Source organism: Myotis daubentonii, chromosome 6 (genome assembly GCF_963259705.1).
Source record: "Myotis daubentonii chromosome 6, mMyoDau2.1, whole genome shotgun sequence".
NCBI classification, from domain to species: Eukaryota; Metazoa; Chordata; class Mammalia; order Chiroptera; family Vespertilionidae; genus Myotis; species Myotis daubentonii.
In genome coordinates, this window is record NC_081845.1 from 77,350,063 (window position 1) to 77,370,878 (window position 20,816).

General features: G+C 40.2%; 1 protein-coding gene and 1 long non-coding RNA gene across 2 annotated transcripts in view; one reads left to right on the top strand and one right to left on the bottom strand.

Moving 5' to 3' along the window:
- LOC132237220 (uncharacterized) overlaps nucleotides 1-14,657 on the bottom strand; it is a 15,327-nt gene extending 670 nt beyond the window's left edge. The window contains exons 1-2 of the long non-coding RNA XR_009453484.1: nucleotides 14,538-14,657; nucleotides 12,068-12,199 (exon numbers count right to left, since the gene is read on the bottom strand). This is a non-coding gene — a long non-coding RNA (uncharacterized LOC132237220). The remainder of the gene's footprint in view (nucleotides 1-12,067; nucleotides 12,200-14,537) is intronic.
- KLHL31 (kelch like family member 31) lies at nucleotides 10,956-18,495 on the top strand. Its single transcript, XM_059701397.1, has 2 exons — nucleotides 10,956-12,350; nucleotides 14,006-18,495. Exons 1-2 carry the CDS (start codon nucleotides 11,179-11,181, stop codon nucleotides 14,736-14,738), a joined length of 1,905 nt encoding a protein of 634 aa, XP_059557380.1. The 5' UTR covers nucleotides 10,956-11,178; the 3' UTR covers nucleotides 14,739-18,495.
- The last annotated feature ends 2,321 nt before the right edge of the window (nucleotides 18,496-20,816 follow it).

Below are 20,816 nucleotides of genomic sequence, written 5' to 3' on the forward strand. Positions count from 1 at the left end.
ACATTAGGCAAAGGCCCTACATAGTCATAGAAATTCATGAGAGGATGCTTTAGAATAGCAACATTACTTGTAATTTCTAACAATCATTTTAAGTCTCTGAAGTCCGATGTATGTTTTTCTTCCTCTATTTTATAGAAAAAAAAAGATGGGGGAAGTTCACAGAGCTTAACATTTCTTCATTTTTTTTTTAAATCAGGAACCAGGTACACATTTGGTATCCAATAATTTTAGATAAAATTAATTCATTGTAATGATATTGGTAGCAAAAAAATAATTAGGAAACTTTTCAAATTCCCAGAAATATAACCTATTGACAAAATAGAACACCCCCCCGCACCTCCCTGCAAAAACGAAAAAATTTGTAATTTAACTGTAAAACAAGTGACATAGGTTTTAGATGAGAAATCATGCTGGAAATGAAATGGTAAAGTGGAAACCCCAACCCCCCTTTATGCTGGACTTAACTTAAAATGGGCAAGCAGCAGGGCCTGAGCCCAGCGTTTCTATTCCGGGAGTCGGTGCTGATGAGCCGGGACAGATGCAGCGCTTGGAATGTGGCTGGGACCGGGAGCTGGTGGGCAGCTGATCCGCCCCTTTGGCTGGGAGACATGCTGGGATCCCAGCTCGCTCTGGCATGGGAGTGACAGTGACACTTCAGCACACATGGCGTTTCCGCCTGCCCTGGGTAGTCGCTCCCTGGAGGCCAGGGTGGAGGGCAGCGGGGAAAAAGAATGTTCTTAAATATAAAGTGACAATTCTTTTCTATAATCAGTCTAGGAGCTTTTCATCTGAGATCTCTTTCAGGCCAGGAGGAACTTGATTTCAAGGGGTGATACGTTCACATGGACTTGCCCACTCATAGAAGAGGGTAGAATTATGTTACCCGTTTCATGGTAGCATCGTGGTTCTGGGCCTGTTTTGGGTTGTGGGTCTTTTTGAGAACCTTGTGAATGCTTTGGGCCCACGCTACAGAAAAATGCATATAAACACACATGCACAACCTGTTTCATAGTATTCCCGAAGATGTCACGGAATGCACAGACTCACCAACGCACATAAAGTTTGCTAGATAACATACCGGACACCCAGGTACATTTGAATTTCAGATAAATCAGAAACCAGTTGTTAGTATAAGTATGTCCCAAATATTGCATGGGATATACTTATACTAAAATGTGATTTGTGGTTTATCTGAAATTCAGATTTAACTGGAAATCATGTATTTTTATTCGCTAAATCTGGCTACCCAGACGCGTATGTGTGACTTCCAGGTGAAGAATCCCTTGTCTAGGTTGGATTACCCATGTGTGAGTCTATTCCTGCATTCTAGAAGGCCATATCGGGGGAGGGGGGAGAAGTCATACAGGACCAGACTGCAATTCTGACAGCAAAAGCCAGCGTTTATTCTTAACTCCGTGTAAAATTTTAGAACTGGGAGGTACCCATCTCCGCATTTGGCAGGTGGCTAACCTGAAATCCTAAAAGGTTGGGTGTTTTGCTGCAGGTCTAATGGCTGGTTAGAGCAAAGTGAACACTAAAACCCAATTTTCAGTTCTACAAGAACAAAAGAGATATTAGTCTTAGAAACTATATTTCCAATTCTCCCTCACACCCAACAACCTCCTCTCCCCAACCTTAAACACACACAGCAGACTAGGAAAGAGAAAGAGCTATTTTAGTAAAATTTTCAACTAAACCAAAACCAAAACCTTTAGCACTGGCTCCTTGCATCGTGTATCCATGGTTGGAAAATAGAAGTTCACTTGATGTGTAAAGTCTGTATACTTTATCAGTAAAAGTTAAGCACAGGCCTCTACCTAAGTTGAACCATAAAAAATTGACACTATTTGTCTTTAAACAAAAATTGATAATTCTATATTCAACCTAACACAAGGAAGTATTTATTCTCTGGTCAACAAATTCATAGAACCTGTTTCTATTTTTGGCTTATCCACCTACTGGAGGTCCATATCTTTTTAAAAAATTATTATTAATTTCAGAGAGGAAGGAAGGGGGAGAGATAGAAACATCAATGATGAAAGAGAATCATTGATCAGCTGCCTCCTGCACGCCTCCCACGGGGAATTAAGCCCGACCAGAATCAAATTCGGGACCCTTCAGTCCACAGGCCAATGTTCTATCCACTGAGCCAAACCAGCCAGGGCTGCAGTTTCATATCTTTACTACCCCTAATAGCGTAACTAAATCCACAGACTCTCTTTGTCTGAAAATAAATGTATCTTACATTTAAAAGGGCAATGCAGCCCTAACTGGTTTGGCTCAGTGGATAGAGCATCAGCCTGCAGACGTAAGGGTGCCAGGTTCAATTCCGGTCAAGGTACCTTGGTTGTGGGCACATCCCCAGTAGGGAGTGTGCAGGAGGCAGCTGGTCAATGTTTCTCTCTCATCGATGTTTCTAACTCTCTATTCCTTTCTCTTCCTCTCTGTAAAAAAATCAATAAAATGTATTTAAAAAAAAAATAAAAGGGCAATGCATTTATTTCAATGTTTGGAGCTATAAAGCACCATTTCATGTTCTCTGTATTCAAATTTTGAATTGATAAATCTCAGTCCTACCTCACTCAGTCTCTATCTTCTCCTATTGGAAAGAGCTAACTTTTTAAACTGCTACAGATTTTAACCTGCCCTGGATTTAAAGGAGGCAATGTGGGGTTGATTGTCACCTTGTGTGACCTTGAGTACATTTTTAAAACTCTCTCTGAACCTTAATTTCCTCATTTGTAAAATGAATTTAATACAACCTACATTTTTAGATTTTTAGTGAGATTAAATTCAAAAAAATAAAACACTCAGGGCTCAGCACACAGTAAGCCCTCAATTAATAAACGCTAGCTATATAATTATTATTCTAGGTAGAGATGGAGGTAACAACTTACATTTGATTCATCATATAGATTCATGCTTGGTAATTTATATGTAGGAATTATTTATTAACAAACTTAAAGTTGGAAAATACATAAGATGATGAAAATTATGATGGCTCACATAACTGCCCAGCTGTTTATTGGGTGTTGAATATATGACATGTTCGTCATAGAAATGACACAAGAGCCAAGATCTGCAGTGGGCAGTGGCAGGAGAGCATAGAGTTGCATCTCTGTTACCCTTCTGCCCAGTTTCTAATGGAGGAGACCCAAGAAGCTGCTCTGGGTGATAGTGGATGGAGCAGAGAGGGGAGGAGGCTGTGGTGCCCATGACCAGGGAAGGAGAATTATCTGGGTGCCCTCCACAGAATGAAGGGATGGCCCTGTAGCATGGGGAGCCTTCTACAGCCCTCTGCGCCCTGTGTAAGGCTCTTCTTTCACTCAAAAAAGGGAAGGGACAGGAAGGGACTGTTAATGCCTCCAAATGGCTGCTTGTCCCATTTCACAACCTCAGCGGCTGTGGCCAGACCAATTCTTTCCACCATGACAGGGGCCATGTGAAAAGTGCAAGCCACTAGTAGTCCGGGGAGGGGTGGAAGGTGGAGGAGGGCTCTGTATTGATCTTCCTCTCTTTGACTCCAAAGGGCAGCTCATTACAGCCCGCTGTGTTGGGAAGAATCAAACCCTTTGTGCTTTGGAGAAAACAGAGAACCAGTCTTAAAACTCTCCCAGCCACGGGCAACTCAGCAAGGCTTTCCTCCTCACCATCCAGATCATAACCCCAGTCAAATCCATCCCTTGGGTATGGTAACCATGGTGATTGCCCTGGCTACCAAGCCTGGAGATTCCCTGAGCAGATGGCCACAAAGCAGTCACTTGTTAAAAAAATAAAATAAATAAAAAAACAACAATGATAATTAAAACCCCTTCTAATTCTTAGTTAATATATAATTGAATCAGTAAGAATGAAATGCTTTCAGAATTTATTACTCAATATCTAGGCTATGCTCTAGTCTAGGTTATATATGAATATATACAACATTTTTGTAACCTTTTCTTTGCAGCCACATCTTTACTATCATTGTGACCATCATAGGTGACCACTAATAATATGACCCAAGGGTGCAGAGTGAACATTTATATAATTGTAGGAAAAACAGTGAGAGTTACTGTACAAATTGCTTTTTGACTACATGCTCACATATGACCTAGTGACTGAATAAAACTTTTTTGTAAATATTCAGGTATTTTTCTATTCAGCCTCTATTAGCCCATAATATCAGCCTCAAAGCCCAGCACCATCACCAAATGAATAAATAGAAGTGAATTAAATTATTCCACTTGACTTTCACACATCTCCTCCTAGGCTGCCTTTCATAATTTCTTCTTTTTAAGCTTGGCCTTGCTCTTCATTTAAATGCTGGTTGATCAAGTGGCATGGTGAATGTGTGTGTGTGTGTGTGTGTGTGTGTGTGTGTGTGTGCCCAGTGCAACACACCTTGTGTCTGTACTTTCCAGAAAGGCCCCTGTATGAGGGGCCTACAGAATTCTTGAAGGCTTCTCTGTCTGCTAGTGAGAACAGAGCCTCTTGGGTTTGGTCCCCCATAATGAGGAAGCCAGTCTTCTCTGCTGTAGGGCCCGGAGCACACAGGGCAGCTGCCCTTACCATTCTTACTGGCTTGCAATCCTCCTTCAATGGAGAAAAGCGGTGGCTGGAGCCCAAGCAGGCTGGGGGAAATGGAAGAGCAGGGCCGGTGGAAGAGCATTTACCAGGCTATCGCAGCCAGTGAACAGCTTTGCAGCCTGGAGGACATCAGAGCTTTGTCCAGCTTCAAAGAAGTGGCCCTGATCCTCAGACTCCTCTGAGGGGTCTGCAGTGACCTTACTGGAGGGACCTGGCACAGACTGAGAACACCTGGGCAGGTGGATGGACAGTTTCACCCTCAAGGTGCGAACCTAGGACTAGAATGCCATGGTAGCCTAGCCGGCGTGGCTCAGTGGTTGAGCATCGACCTATGAACCATGAGATCACGGTTCAATTCCCAGTCAGGGCACATGCCTAGGTTGCAGGCTCAATCCCCAGTGTGGGGCTTGCAGGACGCAGCCAATCAATTCTCTTTCATCATTGATACTTCTATCTCTCTCTCCCTCTCCCTTCCTTTCTGAAATCAATAAAAATATTTTTTTAAATAAATAATGTCATGACAGGTCTAGTAAAGACAGATAATTTATTAGCATATCTGGGAAAATACTTCCACCAGGAAAGGAAGTTGTCCACTGGCTGTGATTTTAATACTCTTTTTTTCATATTTACAAAAATTTTATTTTACTAAGTATATGAGATTATAGGTCACCTCTACTTAATGTGATTAATTAAAATTCGTCAAAAATCTGAAGATAGTTAGGTTAGAACCTCACATCCTACTCACTCCTATTTTCTTAAATTTGTATGATAATAGAGTTTTTCATTAAATTTATTGGGGTTACATTAGTTGATAAAGTTATATAGGTTTCAAGTGTACAATTCTATAATATATCATATTGTACTGTGCGTTCACCATCCAAGGTCTAGTCTTCCATCACATTTGTCTCCTGCCAGCTTCTCTCTCTATCTCCACTAGAGAGAGCTAAAGAAGTCAGTTATTTGTACAGAGTGATTTTGAGGACTCTAAAAGCCCTTTCTTATTTTAAAAAAATACTATTAAAATATTAATTAATAATATTATTAAAATTAAGTATCATTTAAAGCAGAAAATATATATATATACAGGGGTGGGCAAAAGTAGGTTTACAATTTTGAGTATGCAAAATTATTATTCTTGTATTGTTTATTAATTATTGTATTATTTACCATACAAACAACTGTAAACCTACTTTTGCCAGTGTGTGTGTGTGTGTGTGTGTGTGTGTGTGTGTGTGTGTATTCCACAGTGGCAACTCTTGGAAATTTGTATGTGAGTCATGGAAGGACACTGATAAAATATAAATTAATTTAAAAATCCACCAAAAAGCATGCATACCTGGGAGGAAGAGTATATGTGCTCATTATTTGATTGGCTTGAATCACTTGCCAGACTAGTTAATGTATTACTGAGTAGGGCCCTGGAGAAATGGGACACAGGCAAGAACATTCAGATAGAGAAGGGCATGAGGGTTTCATGGCAATGCCAAGGTCAGCATGAAGGCCAGACAATGGAAGGAAGAGAGGTGGCAACAGGAAATAAGAGAAGGAAGGCCATGGAAGAACTTTCACTGATTTCATCAGGTTGACCTCTTCCTTCATGGAGATTTCTGAATCCTTCTCCATTACATACTAACATCACGTTCCAGCCCTTCCTGGCATACAAGAGCCTGTATGTCTTGGCCTAATATTATCTGCCCAACCATCTCCCTCATGACTTCAGGCATCTTCGTCTGCGCATCCTATGCTGAGTCATGCCTTCCTGCTTCAGGTATCTCCTCCATTCTAATGGCCTTCTGCCTCCTGTACCCACTCCTCTTAAAAACACTTTGGTACCAGGACTGGCAAGATTCTTATCTGCAAACCTAACCATCCTAACACCACCCCATCAAAATAGTTCCTTTAATTTGAATCTTTAAATCCATAGATTCAGTCTATTCCATGTAATCTGTTGTTTTGCTTATACAACCTATAACCAAATGTCACAGGTTTTCCAAACTTCCAGGATTATCCTTATCATTTATATAAAACAAAAATAATCTGTTCCCCAGCCTATATAATTGCACAAATTCCATTTCTCCCGCTGGTATTTTCAAAAATCCCTTGGAAATGTTTACATATTCCAGACATTCCCCTGGTTGCCGTTTGCCCGTTCTCAAGCTGGGTCACTCTGGACGCTTGTCCCATGTCGCCTCCTGCTCCTCACGGCTGCTTCTCCTTGATGTGGCAGCTTTCTCTGATTTGCTTCACCCCAAAGCTTAAACTTGCTTTACTCCCAAAGAAACAACAAACAAGGGCTGTTGATGTTAATGAAAATGGTTCAAATTTTTTTGAACACTCACTTTTTGCCAGATTCTCTTCCAAATGCTGTATGCATATTTGTTCACTGAGTTTTCACTGACAGCCCTATAGGCAGACACTATTATTATCTTCACTTTAAAGATAGGTCAATGGAGACTCTAAGAGGTTAATTTATCTATGGCAACTCACACTTCAGGTAAGTAGTGGAGCTGGTATTTATATTATATTGTATTTTCATTTTTATTCACTTTGAAATATTTAATTTCCTTTGTGATTTCTTCTTTGATTCATGGATTATTTAGAAGTATATTATTTAATATGCAAATAATGGTAGCTTTTCTAGATAGTTCATTGTTATTAATTTCTAATTTAATTACAGTATGATCAGAGAACATACTCTGTATGACTTCAGTGCTTTTAAATTTACTAAGACATGTTTTGAGACCCAACACAGAATCTGCATTGGTGAATGTACTATATACACGTGAGAAGAATTGTTAGGCAAGGTTATTCTAGAAACATCAATTAAATCTGGGTGATTATAATGTTCAGATAATCTATACCTTTACTGATATTTTTTCTAGTTATTCTATCAGTTGCTGAGAGAGTTAATTAACATTTTAAAATATGACTGAGGCCGAAACCGGTTTGGCTCAGTGGATAGAGCGTCGGCCTGCAGACTGAAAGGTCCCAGGTTCGATTCTGGTCAAGGGCATGTACCTGGTTTGCGGGCACATCCCCAGGGGGTGTGCAGGAGGCGGCTGATCGATGTTTCTCTCTTATTGATGTTTCTAACTCTCTATCTCTCTCCCTTCCTCTCTGTAAGAAATCAATAAAATATATTTTTTAAAAAAAATAAATAAAATATGACTGAGGAAATGCCCATTTCTCCCTTCACAAATATTGAAACTCTATTATTTGCATATGTACATTATGATGGCTTTATCTTCATGATGATATATTATTGTAAAGTTCCCTTTTTGTCACCACTAATTGTTTTTTTTCCTTGAAGTGTATTTTATCTGATATTAATATAGCCACTCCAGTCTTCTTATGCCTATTATTTCTGTGGTAAATCTTTTTTCTAGCCATTTTTTTTCCTACCTGTGTCTCTGTGCTCATAGTAAGTCTCTTGTAGATAGCATGTATTTTGGGGTCTTGCTTTTTCCTTTTAATTAAAATGCTTCATCTATTAACATTTAAAATAATTATTAATATAATTGGATTCGGATTACATTAAGTTATTTTTCGGTTTGTCCCCTCTAATTTTTATTCCTCTGTTTCAACTTTCCTGCCCTCTTTTGAGTTTCATCTAAACTTACCTATTGGTTTTTCAGATGTACTTTGCATTCGTTAGGAGGTTGTTCCAGGGCTCTGCTGTCCAACACATGGTTGTCAGTCCCCTGTGGCTATTAAACACTTGAAGTGTGGCTAGTCCCAAAGGAGCTGTGTTGTAAGAATAACACACACTCCGGATTTTGAAGAGTTAGTAGGAAAACAAGTAAAATATCACATTAATAATTGTCTGGCAATTACATTTTGAAATGGTATTTTGTGTATAGTAAGTTGAATAAAATGGTTCTAGGTTGTTTCACTGTGAGTATCTTTGCCACAAACATTTTGCCACATAACTAATTGACCACAAGGCAATTTTACAGTAAAAGATAAAAGAATGAAATATAAAAGAGGCACAGTTAAAAAGACATGAATAAAAAGTTGGCCAAAGGGATTCTTCCAGCAGAACAGACAGGGCTTCCTCAAAGATACATTTCTGCTTCTACTCTAGATGGTGGAAACTGCTGTTCGGAAAAAAGAATCACTGTGCTTTGCTTACCTAGTTTTTTGTTGTCATTTTGTACTTGTCATTTTTGTCTCTCTAACATAAATTACTCCATCAGCCCCAGCACAATGCTGCCCACACACAGGAGGTGTTGATGATAACTGCTTGCTGAGCAAAAGTTTTAAAATTTTCCCCAGAGAAATCCAACAAGGGGACCCTCACCACATAAGTCAAATACATTTGAAGACTAAAATGTCAGTGGGTTAAAAATCTGTTTCACAAGGTAAGGATGCATTTGGTGTTGTTGCCTGCAAGAAAGAATGAGTAAGGACAAATGTGCTCCAGTCTTATAAACAAACTAGAGGCCCGGTGCACAAGATTTGTGCACTGGGGGTGGGGGGACGGGGCTCAGCTTGGTCTGCACCCTCTCGCAGTCAGGGAGCCCTCAGGGGATGTCTGCCTGCCAGCTTAGGCCCGTTCCCTGCCCTTCAGTCGGACATCCTTAGTGCTACCACGGAGGTGGGAGAGGCTCACGCCACTGCCACTGTGCTCGCCAGCCGTGGGCCCAGCTTCTGGCTGAGCTGCGCTTTCCCTGTGGGAGTGCACTGACCACTAGGGGGCAGCTCCTGCATTGAGTATCTGCCCCCGGTGGTTAATGCACATCATAGCGACCGGTCATTCTGCCGTTCAGTTGATTTGCATATTACCCTTTTATTATATAGGATATAAATGTGAATTTGACAATTTGAGCTTAATGAGAAAGATAAAAGCCCTTATATCTCTATAAGGTGCATTCCTAGATTTAGAATTTTAGTATCAAAGTATAAATATAGTTTTTATTTATAATAGACTGCCAAATTATCATTCAAAAGACTGTATGAATTATATTCCCATCAACCGTGTATAGAGAGCACCACATCAATATTTGATGTTATGGATATTTTAAAATATTTTAACCATCAAACAAAATTTGATCACAAAAAATAAAAGGGTTTCAGTTGACAATTTCCTAATAATTATTAGTTCACTTTTAAAAAATATTTATTAACTATTTGTGTTTTATCTTCTTTAAATGACCGAGTTACCTAATCATAGTTTTTGTCTGTTTTTTAATTGATTTGTAGGAACTCTTTAAATATTGTGTCTATGGCCTTTTTTCTGGTAGAAATGTTACCAACGTTTGTTTTCACAGTCTGTTGCTTGTCTTTTAAACAGTTGGTGTTGTTTTGTAGAAGTTTTCATTGTTTTTCTATATTCAGATATTTCAGTCTTTTCTTTTATGGCTTCTGAATTTTGTGTTATACTTAATAGGGCCTTTCTCACTCTAAGATTAAGGGGGTGGAACTACTTTGCCCTAGTTCATGTGTAAATTTTGTGTGTGAGAGAAAGAGAGATTTAGATATCTAACTTATTTGGAAATTATCTCAGTTAATATGTAGAGTAGAAATAACTGAACTAATGCTATCATTACAAGTCCTTCATCATTGATTTTTAAGTGCTACATTTATTTATTTACATATATATTCTACATTTTATATGGATTCCTGAATTTTAGTATTTTATTGAGGAAAACTTCAAAATAACTCACTATTTCATGAGAGTAAACCAAGGCCTTCAAATGATGTGTAACTACTATTCCATAATTATTGTACAGCTAGATAAGAGAATATTTGGTCCTTTCTGTTATATAAAATTACTTGGCAATATGGCTATGGAGTGGTCTTATTTAATAAGATAAATATTGTCTTGATGCTGAGGTAAATTGTCAATAAAATATGCATCTAGTATAATGTAAGTTCTTAAATCTATTTTTTAGAATTAAAAAAAATTAATTTATTAAAAAACACATGCTTCATAATGTAGCAATTCAAAATTCAGAGAACAATTAAAATAAACTAACAAAGTGGAGACAGATTTGAGGAGACAGAGAACAGAGTGGCAGGTGTCAGAGGGGAGAGGGTGGGGGACTGGGTGAGAAGGGTGAAGGTGTTAAGCAAAGAAAACGAAAAGAAAGACTCATGGAACTGTATGGTGATTACTAGAGGGAAGAGGGTGTGGGGAGGTAGAAGAAGCGAAAGGGGGTATAAATAGTGATGGAGGGAGACTTGATTGGGGGTGGTAAACACACAATACAATATACAGATGATGTATTGTAGAATTGTATACCTGAAATCTGTATAGTTTTATTAACCAACTAGAGGCCTGATGCACGAAAATTTGTGCAAGAGTAGGCCTTCCTTCCCCCGGCAGCTGGCACCGGCTTCCCTCTGGCACCCAGGACCCACCCAGGCTGCTTCCCTCCTCTGGCCACCCACAGGCACCCGGGGCCTGGCTGGCTTCCCTCCACCCCAGCTTCGTCAGGAAGGACGTCAGGAATGACATCAGGAAGACATCCGCTCTAATTAGCATATTACCCTTTTATTATTACAGACATCATCTCAATAAATTAAATAAAAAATAAATGAAATAAAATACTATTCCTTTTTTTCTTTTTCTAGCAAGCTCTTGACTGTGATCGTGTGTTTGCCAACATGGCCCCCAAAAAGAAGACTGTCAGAAAGAACAAAGGAGAAATCAATGAGATGACCATAATTGTGGAAGACAGCCCCCTAAGCAAACTAAATGCTTTGAATGGGATCCTAGAGGGAGGCAACGGCCTTAGCTGCATTTCTTCTGAATTAACAGATGCTTCTTATGGCCCCAACCTCCTGGAAGGTTTAAGTAAAATGCGCCAAGAGAGCTTCCTTTGCGACTTAGTCATTGGCACCAAAACCAAATCCTTTGATGTTCACAAGTCAGTGATGGCTTCATGCAGTGAGTACTTTTACAACATCCTAAAAAAAGACCCATCTACTCAAAGGGTAGATCTCAACGATATCTCACCGCTGGGTCTGGCCACTGTCATTGCATATGCCTACACCGGAAAGCTGACTCTCTCCTTGTACACAATAGGAAGCATTATTTCTGCTGCTGTTTATCTTCAGATCCACACCCTTGTAAAGATGTGCAGTGATTTTCTGATACGAGAGATGAATGTTGAGAATTGTATGTACATTGCTAACATTGCTGAGACGTACTCTCTGAAAACTGCAAAAGTAGCAGCCCAAAAATTTATCCGGGATAACTTCCTTGAATTTGCAGAGTCAGATCAGTTTATGAAACTTACATTTGAGCAAATTAACGAACTTCTTATAGATGACGACTTACAGTTGCCTTCTGAAATAGTAGCATTCCAGACTGCTATAAAATGGTTAGAATTTGACCAAAAGAGAATGAAATATGCTGCAGATCTTTTGAGCAATATTCGCTTTGGTACCATCTCTGCACAAGACCTGGTCAATTATGTTCAGTCTGTACCAAGAATGATGCAAGATGCTGATTGTCACAAACTTCTTGTGGATGCTATGAATTACCACTTACTTCCGTATCATCAAAACACATTGCAGTCTAGGCGCACGAGGATCCGCGGGGGCTGTCGCGTCCTCATCACTGTTGGGGGACGCCCAAGCCTTACTGAGAAGTCCCTTAGTAGAGACGTCTTGTATAGAGACCCTGAAAATGGATGGAGCAAGCTCACAGAGATGCCCGCCAAGAGTTTTAATCAGTGCGTGGCTGTGATGGATGGATTTCTCTATGTGGCTGGTGGTGAAGACCAGAATGATGCAAGAAATCAAGCCAAACACGCAGTCAGCAATTTCTGCAGGTACTTGATCCTTTGCTAGGAACTGAAATGGTCCAATATGATGAGGAAATTGCCCTGACATAGAAGTAAATTAGTCATGTCTATTAGCTTCATTCATTAGCTCAGTAAATTAATATTAATCAGGTGACATTTTATATATAACACTTCACATTATGTTAAGTGCATTCATGTACTGTAGATTTCTGAATAAGCCTGTGAAGTGAGCAGAGAAGAGAGGATTATTCTGATTTTCCATGTGAGAAATCTGATGCCCAGAGAGGTTATACCCCTAGTAAGTGGCAATTCACATTTTCCCATTGCTAGTCTGGGGCTCTTCACAATATCCTGCTTTTCTGAAAGACACTGGGTACAAATTTAGTTTTTAACACTAATGTGGTAAGAACGATTAAAATAGTACATTTATTTTAAGTGACTTATTGATGACTGTCAGATTTATAATTGGCAAATAGAATGAGCTTATTAAAAAAGTGGCAGCTAATTAATTTAAAATACTTATTTGAAGACTAATCCCAGAGAAAATGTATTTGTGAAGCATGAAGAGTAAAAAACATAGTAAATCCTTCAGAAAAGCCTCAAGTGCCATATTACTTTTGTATACATATGATAAAAAATTAAACTTCCACATGTATGAAATGTTCAGGAAGTCATGCTTACAAAGTCGAATATAACTAATGAGCAAGATCTGAAAATGTGTACAGTATACGATGAAACAATTCTTCATTTCATTGTGTTACTTTAATGAATTCAAACAATTAATGGATTTTTAGCCTTTAATTTACAACTTTAGTTAAGTTTCGATTTAGGGGTTAAAAGGGACAGAGATGAATGAACATCAAACTGATGGAGTGAATTCTGTGTTTACAATACTTCAGGAAAGCATATTTTACTATAACTACTTATTTCCCTCCACTGATAATTCAACTATTGGTACTTAAATCACTGTTTTTGCAATGTTTATTTTAATGCTTATGGTATACATACTGTAACATTGAACACTGAAAAAAATATATCCCTCAACTAAAATAATATTACCTACTAAAAGTGGTAGAAAATAGACAAGTATCAAAAGTTAAGGTTTTGTTGATGCTTTTGGACACGAGTCCCAAAACTGAGTAACTCAGTTTACTGTGGCAATGGCCAGGACAGATATATGAGGGGGACTGTGAGACAGGGAGAAATCCAATTAGTCAACTCCTATCTTAATTAAGCAATGAGAATGCGCTAGGGATGTTGGTGTCTGAAGATATGTGGAGTTAACTTCAATGTGGCAGTGTTCCCTTTTCTGATTGCCACAAATACCCAGTTTCCACCCCTAACCCCACCCATAGATCCTACTGGATGAGAGATATTCGAATATAGTGGAAAGGGGAGTGGCAGACCTGTCTCTGTTGGGTCTTCTCCAAGGAGCCCAATAAAGAAAGTAAATTTATCAACAGGAGGAGGGGGGTCACCAATGCCTGCCTTGCTTTCCCCCAAGTGTCACACTTTTATACCCGTGGTTGAAAGACAAACACCGGCCTCTGGGCGAGGTGCTGCGCATAGTCAGTAGCCTTCTTGCATGGATGGTGCCACAATTCCCCCGTGGTGGTTCGTGGAGTAACAGGGGTTCCCCGGCTGCCACCACAAGGCCGTCACATTCCCTCTGCCCTTCCCAGATACGATCCCCGCTTCAACTCCTGGATCCACCTGGCCAGCATGACCCAGAAGCGCACGCACTTCAGCCTGAGCGTGTTCAACGGGCTCCTTTACGCCGTGGGCGGCCGCAACATAGAGGGCAGCCTGGCCTCCATGGAGTGCTACGTGCCCTCCACCAACCAGTGGCAGCCCAAGGCGCCCCTGGAGGTGGCGCGCTGCTGCCACGCCAGCGCGGTGGCCGACGGCCGGGTGCTGGTGACCGGCGGCTACATCGGCAACGCGTATTCGCGCTCCGCCTGCGCCTACGACCCGGCCGGCGACTCGTGGCAGGAGCTGCCGAGCATGAGCACGCCCCGCGGCTGGCACTGCGCGGTCACGCTGGGCGACAGGGTGTATGTGATGGGGGGCAGCCAAGTCGATGCGCGCGGGGAGCGCGTGGACGTGCTGGCCGTGGAGTGCTACAGCCCCGCCACCCGCCAGTGGAGCCATGCGGCGCCGCTGCCGGTGGGAGTGAGCACCGCGGGCGCCTCCGCGCTGCTCGGCCGCGCCTACCTGGTGGGCGGCTGGAACGAGGGCCAGAAGAAGTACAAGAAGTGCATCCAGTGCTTCCACCCCGAGCTCAACGAGTGGACGGAGGACGACGAGCTGCCCGAGGCCACCGTGGGCGTGTCCTGCTGCACCCTCTCGATGCCCAACCACGTGACCCGGGAATCCCGAGCCAGCTCGGTGTCCTCCGTGCCAGTCAGTATCTGACGCAGGTAGATGCGGAGGCGCGGCAAGAACAACTCTTTATTCGTGGTTAACCTTTGAGTTAGCGCAAAGGAAAATATGTAACATTTACTGCAACGATCGTATTTTAAGATATATCGAGGCATACGTCTTGATGGTTTTAATTCCTGGTATCACATGATCTACCTCCTTTTTTTTTTTTCTTTAAAGCAAAATTCTGGGCCATTGCCAACAAAGAAAAATAGAATTTACTTCAGCGGCCACTAGGGGGCAGACAGAGTCGTTGTAGGCACTCTTCCCCGTGGCATATTTCCCAATATAGCGGTTACACCCACATTTGAGAAGTTCCCTCTTTGCTTAAGTACTTATTACTTATGATGACACTTATGTGAGTAAGTGACTTCAGGTACAAGTTTATTTCCCCCTCTCTTTCTGTAGGAAGCGGAAAATAGTCTTTGGTAGGTTTTATTGTAAAATAGAACTCTATAAAGACTTAAGGTTTAATTCCATATTTCAGTGCAGTTTCTTTCCTGTCCTTGACTGAGTGAAGGATGTTGAAAGGCATCCCAGACAACGTCCTAAAGCTTATAGCAGAGTCTGACTGGAAAGTAAGGGGATTCCACCCCGGGTTGTCAAGGTGATGCCTTTGGTTTATCCCTGAGCTCCTTCTTCCTGCGTGCCTCAAGCCCCAGTGTATTTCCACCATACAAGTCTGCTCTGGAAGAAGGAACTGATGCTAGTCATTTAGTTTCTAGCGTAAATTTGAATCACTTGTCCTTTCGCCTAGAAGTATTTGCACTTTAAGCCATGCTCCCTATTAAAGGAATTGCAAGTATCTTGGAAGCCTTACTCTCACCCTAAAACCTATACCAAGATGACTAAATGCAACCTTGACCCTAATGTATGTTCCAGGAAGAACACCAAATAAAACTATGTCCTTAAAAATCATTAACTTCAAGTTTATATAGCATGAAGGTTATATAAGCCAATAACAATAATTTGATTTCGCTCACTCTTTTACATAGATGAAAATGGAAACATCTGGAATTCTTGGATGTGGCCATAACAGGAAGAGTGGGTTGTCCTGTTGGTAAATGCCATTGTTTCTCATTAATGCCATTGTTTCTGATTTTTTAATTAAAAATATAATACATTTATTTCACATGGAAATATTAAAATAACATATACCTATTCTTGTATATATTGTTAACCCCATCTGCTCCAAATTAGCTTCACAAATTAAAGTGTATCCACTTGATATCATTTTTTCTTACATATTTGCCAAATTTTGGAGCCAGGGAACGAATGTAGTAAATGATACATATTTTCCTTTCTTATAATTTATCACTTTATTCTTTGATAGTTTATTTGTCTTGGAGAGGAAGTAGCCTATCAATTATGGGCTATATGCAACTGGATTTTGAAAAAGAAAACAAACTACTTAAATGGTAAAACATGAGCTGTACGGAAATATAACTGGGTTTTCATTAATCCCATCCTCTCCCACCTTGTGTAGATAGGCTGTTGCTAGAGTTACAATATTTATATTTAAAATATTTTATTCGAACTGTGAAAAGTGGTTCATATAGTACACTTTGTGGAACAATTTTATATCCTTGCCCCTTATGAAAAGTTCAGTCTCTGTGTATTTAATGGTAACACTCTGGTAAAAGCTAAAACACTAAGTTAAGTACAAGACATTATTCATAATTAAAAAACATTGGGCTGTTTCTTCACCCCACACAGAGCACGGGGAGCTTCCCCAAGTGCAGAGCAGGTCCCTTGACTTCTTATCCACCTAGGCCGGAAAGCAAAGCTGTGTGAGAAGCTAGTGTGAGGAGCCAGTTAAATCGCTGAGCTCTTAAATCCCAATGCACAAACATAGAGCATCTTTTATCCTTGCAGCATCATTGGTAAAATAAATGTTTATTTTGGATTACAGATCATAAGTGGCAAATAGACATTTCATCAATTATTTTGGCCACAACTTACAAAGCTTATGTGAGGTGACTGTAACATCTTTTAGTTTGGTATACATGTATGTTCTCATGCAGTTGAGGAGCCTGTAGTGTATTGTTAACTTAGAAAGAAAAAAAAGAGGGGATTTATTATGGATTACAGATCATAAGTGGCAAATAGACATAATTCCTTCATGCACACTAGTAGATCTATCTCCCATTGAAATCCCAGAAGTATTGTAACATGGAGGACCTAAGGTGTAAAATGAAATGAGAATCAATCACTTGTGAAAATTTATCACAGAGGAATGAAGAGAGATGCTGAACATAGAGGATTTTTCATCTACTGGATCTTAATAAGCGAGGTGGTGCAAAAACTTGGCAGTGGCTTTCTAGAAATGAAACTGGAGACATGTTAGAGCTGGAAAAATCATTTCAAATGACTATTTGATGTATTTTCTACATTGTTTATCTGAAGACTCAGAAAAAATACACATACCTGGGCTTACCAGGTGCCTGGGTACATTGCAGTTCTATCTTTTGCTTCAACAATTACTAGTATGTCAATAACTACAGACCACTATGAATTTGGCATGCCAGAATTTCTGACAGAGCAATTTGGAACATAAGGAGCATGGAACATAAGGATTGGTGAAAGTTTTATATCCTGGAACCTCCTGCACTGACAACTGAAAGAGGTGAAAATATACAGAATCAAAATATTATGCATCACCTTTTATATGTAAGTGAAATATACTCTTTAACTACTGAAGCAATTGCTCCTAAAAATCTTGCCAGTTTCTTCATGTTGCCCACCTGGAAAATTATTTCATTTTTATTGTGTTTTAAGCTTACATTCAACTACTCTCCCCAGTTTTAGGATCTAACCCTGTAGCTCCCTTTATTTTTCTGTAGAAAAGGACTTGTTGTTTTTGTAATGCCAGAGCCCTGTGATTAAATAAAAGCATCAGGTCAGTGTATCGGAGAAATAGCCTGTGACCCAGCTGCTGACATAATGAAACTCAAGTTCTCCTTTTCTGAATGGGCCAGAGACCTGGTGTGAGAGTCTCCAGGAAGCCAGATTTAATTAGTCTGTCCATTTTTAGGTAGGCTCTTGGTGCCCAGGTGTCATCCCTGACGCCCTAGTTGCTTTCAGTGGCATTGAATGAGTTTTCGTTTTACTTCCTATGTTGTAAGAATGGTTATGAGTAGAAAGTCAGTGGTGGCACAGATTCATATAATTCTAAGCGAGGATTAGATGGTAGTGGAATGTTATGAATGAGGAGGGGTAACTGAGATAATAAGGAAGTGAGATGTACTGAATGGCTCTATGATTGAAGGCAGAGCAGCGAGCATAGTAAGTGTGTTTCATAAGCATGCATATAAATAGAGGTTTACCTGAAAATAGATATTAAAATGTCAATTTTTTGCTGGTTATCCTGACCAAATATCTTCAGAATATATCCAAGTTGCTAGGTAAAAGAAACCGAAGTCACTTCATTAATTCTTTTCCCTGCATTTCAAAGAAATGAATTTCTAGAATCTTCTCTGAATTCTTCTCTGAATAAATGTTCGCTGAGTAGTGAGTTCGATGCCCATCCCAGCCACTGATGACTGTTGTCTAGCACAGCGCAGCATTAAAAGGAATTATTTTTCAGTATCTCTTTTCATACCAGTAGGAAATATAGCGTAGTTTCCTAAACACTCTTCCGTGGTAATTATGAGAACTGAAGGTTCTAAATAATAAAGAATTACTCTCATGCACATTCAGAGGGTAAAGATCATTTACATTTCCCTCTCAGGGAATTTGAAACAAAACACTTGCCTTAGACACTCTTAAAAAACTAATTTATTCAGCAAATTTTGGGGAATTATTTTTTTTGTTTGCTTAAAACATTCTGGTACTATATAAGGAACAACAAATTAAAATGTATGTAGTGTTTATAACCTCATCACTATCAATAAAGCTGCATTCAAAAAGAGCTTGTCAGTGGTCAAATGGGGAAGGTTGTGAAGTGTATTTTTGTGATGCTTGGGGTGGGTTTTCCCCTTCTATTTAGTTTTCATGATGATTTACCCCAACAATCACTACAACAACAAAAGAAAAAATGATATCCAGAGACAGAAAAGCATCAAACAAACCATCAAACCTCAGTGGGAAGGCAGGGGAGGGTAGAGGTGGGGCTAAGAGATCAACCAAATGACTTGTATACATGCATATAAGCATAACCAATGGACACAGACACTGGGGAGGTGGGGGGTGGTGAGGGCATGTGCTGGGAAGTTGGGAGTAGCCAGGGAGAGGCCAATGGTGGGAAAAGAGACATATGTAATATTTTAATCAATAAAGAAAAAAAAAGAAGGAATGACAAATATTGAAAAGCTGCTCCAATAGCTTGAAGACAAATGAAAGAAAAAGGTATAAAACATCATTAATGACTTGGCTTATAAACTCACACAAAAGCCAATTTAGACAAAAGTTCAAGTCTGGTCTATCTCAGTCTGACCACTTAGAAGTCATAGGTCAAGTGTGGTTTCTCGTCTCATTTCCACCCTGACCACAGCCACCCTGGCACAGACTCGGGCCCATCATCATTTGCAAGGAGACTACTTTCTAGGAGATGAAATGGTCCAGACAAATCCTCGTGGCTTTTCTCTGCCACCTCACCTTCCAAATGAGCAGAGGACATGTAACCAAGATAAAATTCCAGCCTTTGATCCGATTTAGTAGCTAAGTAACAACACTTAGTTGAGGCCAGCTTTGTCATTTCTAGAAAATCCTAAGTGGTAGCCACACTTTTTCTTACATTTCTCCAAGTCTTGTAACCATTGCAGGGGTAGGGAACATCAGCCTGCAGGCCATGAAGAGTCTGGCCCTTCCAAGGCATTAGGGGTGAGTTAATTAAATGTTTGACCAAATATAGCAGGCTAACTTTTAAGTTGGTAATTTTGTATGGCCCTCGAATGATGTTATAATATCCAATGGCCCTTGGTAGCAAAAAGGTTCCCCACCCCTTATTTAAAGAGACAAGGTCATCCCCAAACAGAAACCAGTGGGCGCTGCATTCCCAGTTTTGAGCAGTCCCCAGAGTTCCTTTGAGTTTTCTTTGAACTCCCATATAGCTCCAAGCTTCACTACAGGTTTGAACTCCCTTCCACATGTTCACAAAATCCATCCAATCCAATTCATGGCACATGTGAAATTACCTATTGACACTAATTACATCCATGGCACCCTAACACATATCAAAAGAATAACCATTTTGCACCCTCTGTATTTGGCAAGCTTGGTAAAGGGTGTCCCAAAATTCACGCAAGAAGTAATTTTGATAGAAAACACAGGTTTATAATTAAAAATTGTAAATTTTTTATTGATTCATAAAGTATACCATATAGGGTTATGTACAGAATAGCACATTGGTTAAATGGCCTCCACAGCTTTGCTGGCACATACGCAAAGCTGTGGTCTTCATTGGTCTTCATTGTCCCTGCTCCTGGGCCATAACTGGTACTTGGTAATGCTTATCAAATTTGAAGGGATTGAAATCAAAGGGCAACAGATATTAGAATCTGATTCAATAAACCAAGTAAAATTAGGCTTTTATTTTTTGTTGTTGTTGTTAATGCTCACGCAAAATTCAAATCTTGGGTGAATTTTGGGACACCCTTTAGATAGGCTAGAGTTAGACACTAAAAGATATTCAAACCCACCTCTAGGCTTTCCTCTCTTCAGGGGGTGAGGAAGTGCATCGGAAGGCCCATTTCTGGAGAGATAGGCCTTGAAGGAAAGAGGAATTCCAACACATGTCACCTAGAAACACCCAACTCGGCCCCTCTGTTTTCCTGGCTAGCCACAGGCACAGGTTGGTTTATGAACCCAGGTGCAAGCAGCATTACTCCTCTGCCAGCACCAGCCTCCCGCCAGACATGCTCCTTAGGGAGTGGTGAGGAAGGGAAGCACTTTCCCCCAATCTTTGGAGAGATGAATTAGCCTCTGATTAGCGTAAAGAGCTTATATGGCTCCTTTCTTTATCTTGTCCAAGGAAGTGTCTTATGAAGTCAGGCTGACTCTCTCAGTTATATGGAGAAACTACCAGTCAGACTTTGCCTTGATATTCATCATAGCTATGGAAGTGATTTGCAA

Bases quoted from the DNA above. Each gene is read 5' to 3' on its own strand.
- KLHL31 (XM_059701397.1), top strand. From the start codon at position 11,179: ATGGCCCCCAAAAAGAAGACTGTCAGAAAGAACAAAGGAGAAATCAAT. The intron at 12,351-14,005 runs GTACTTGATCCT...TGCCCTTCCCAG, and splicing joins GCAGTCAGCAATTTCTGCAG to ATACGATCCCCGCTTCAACT.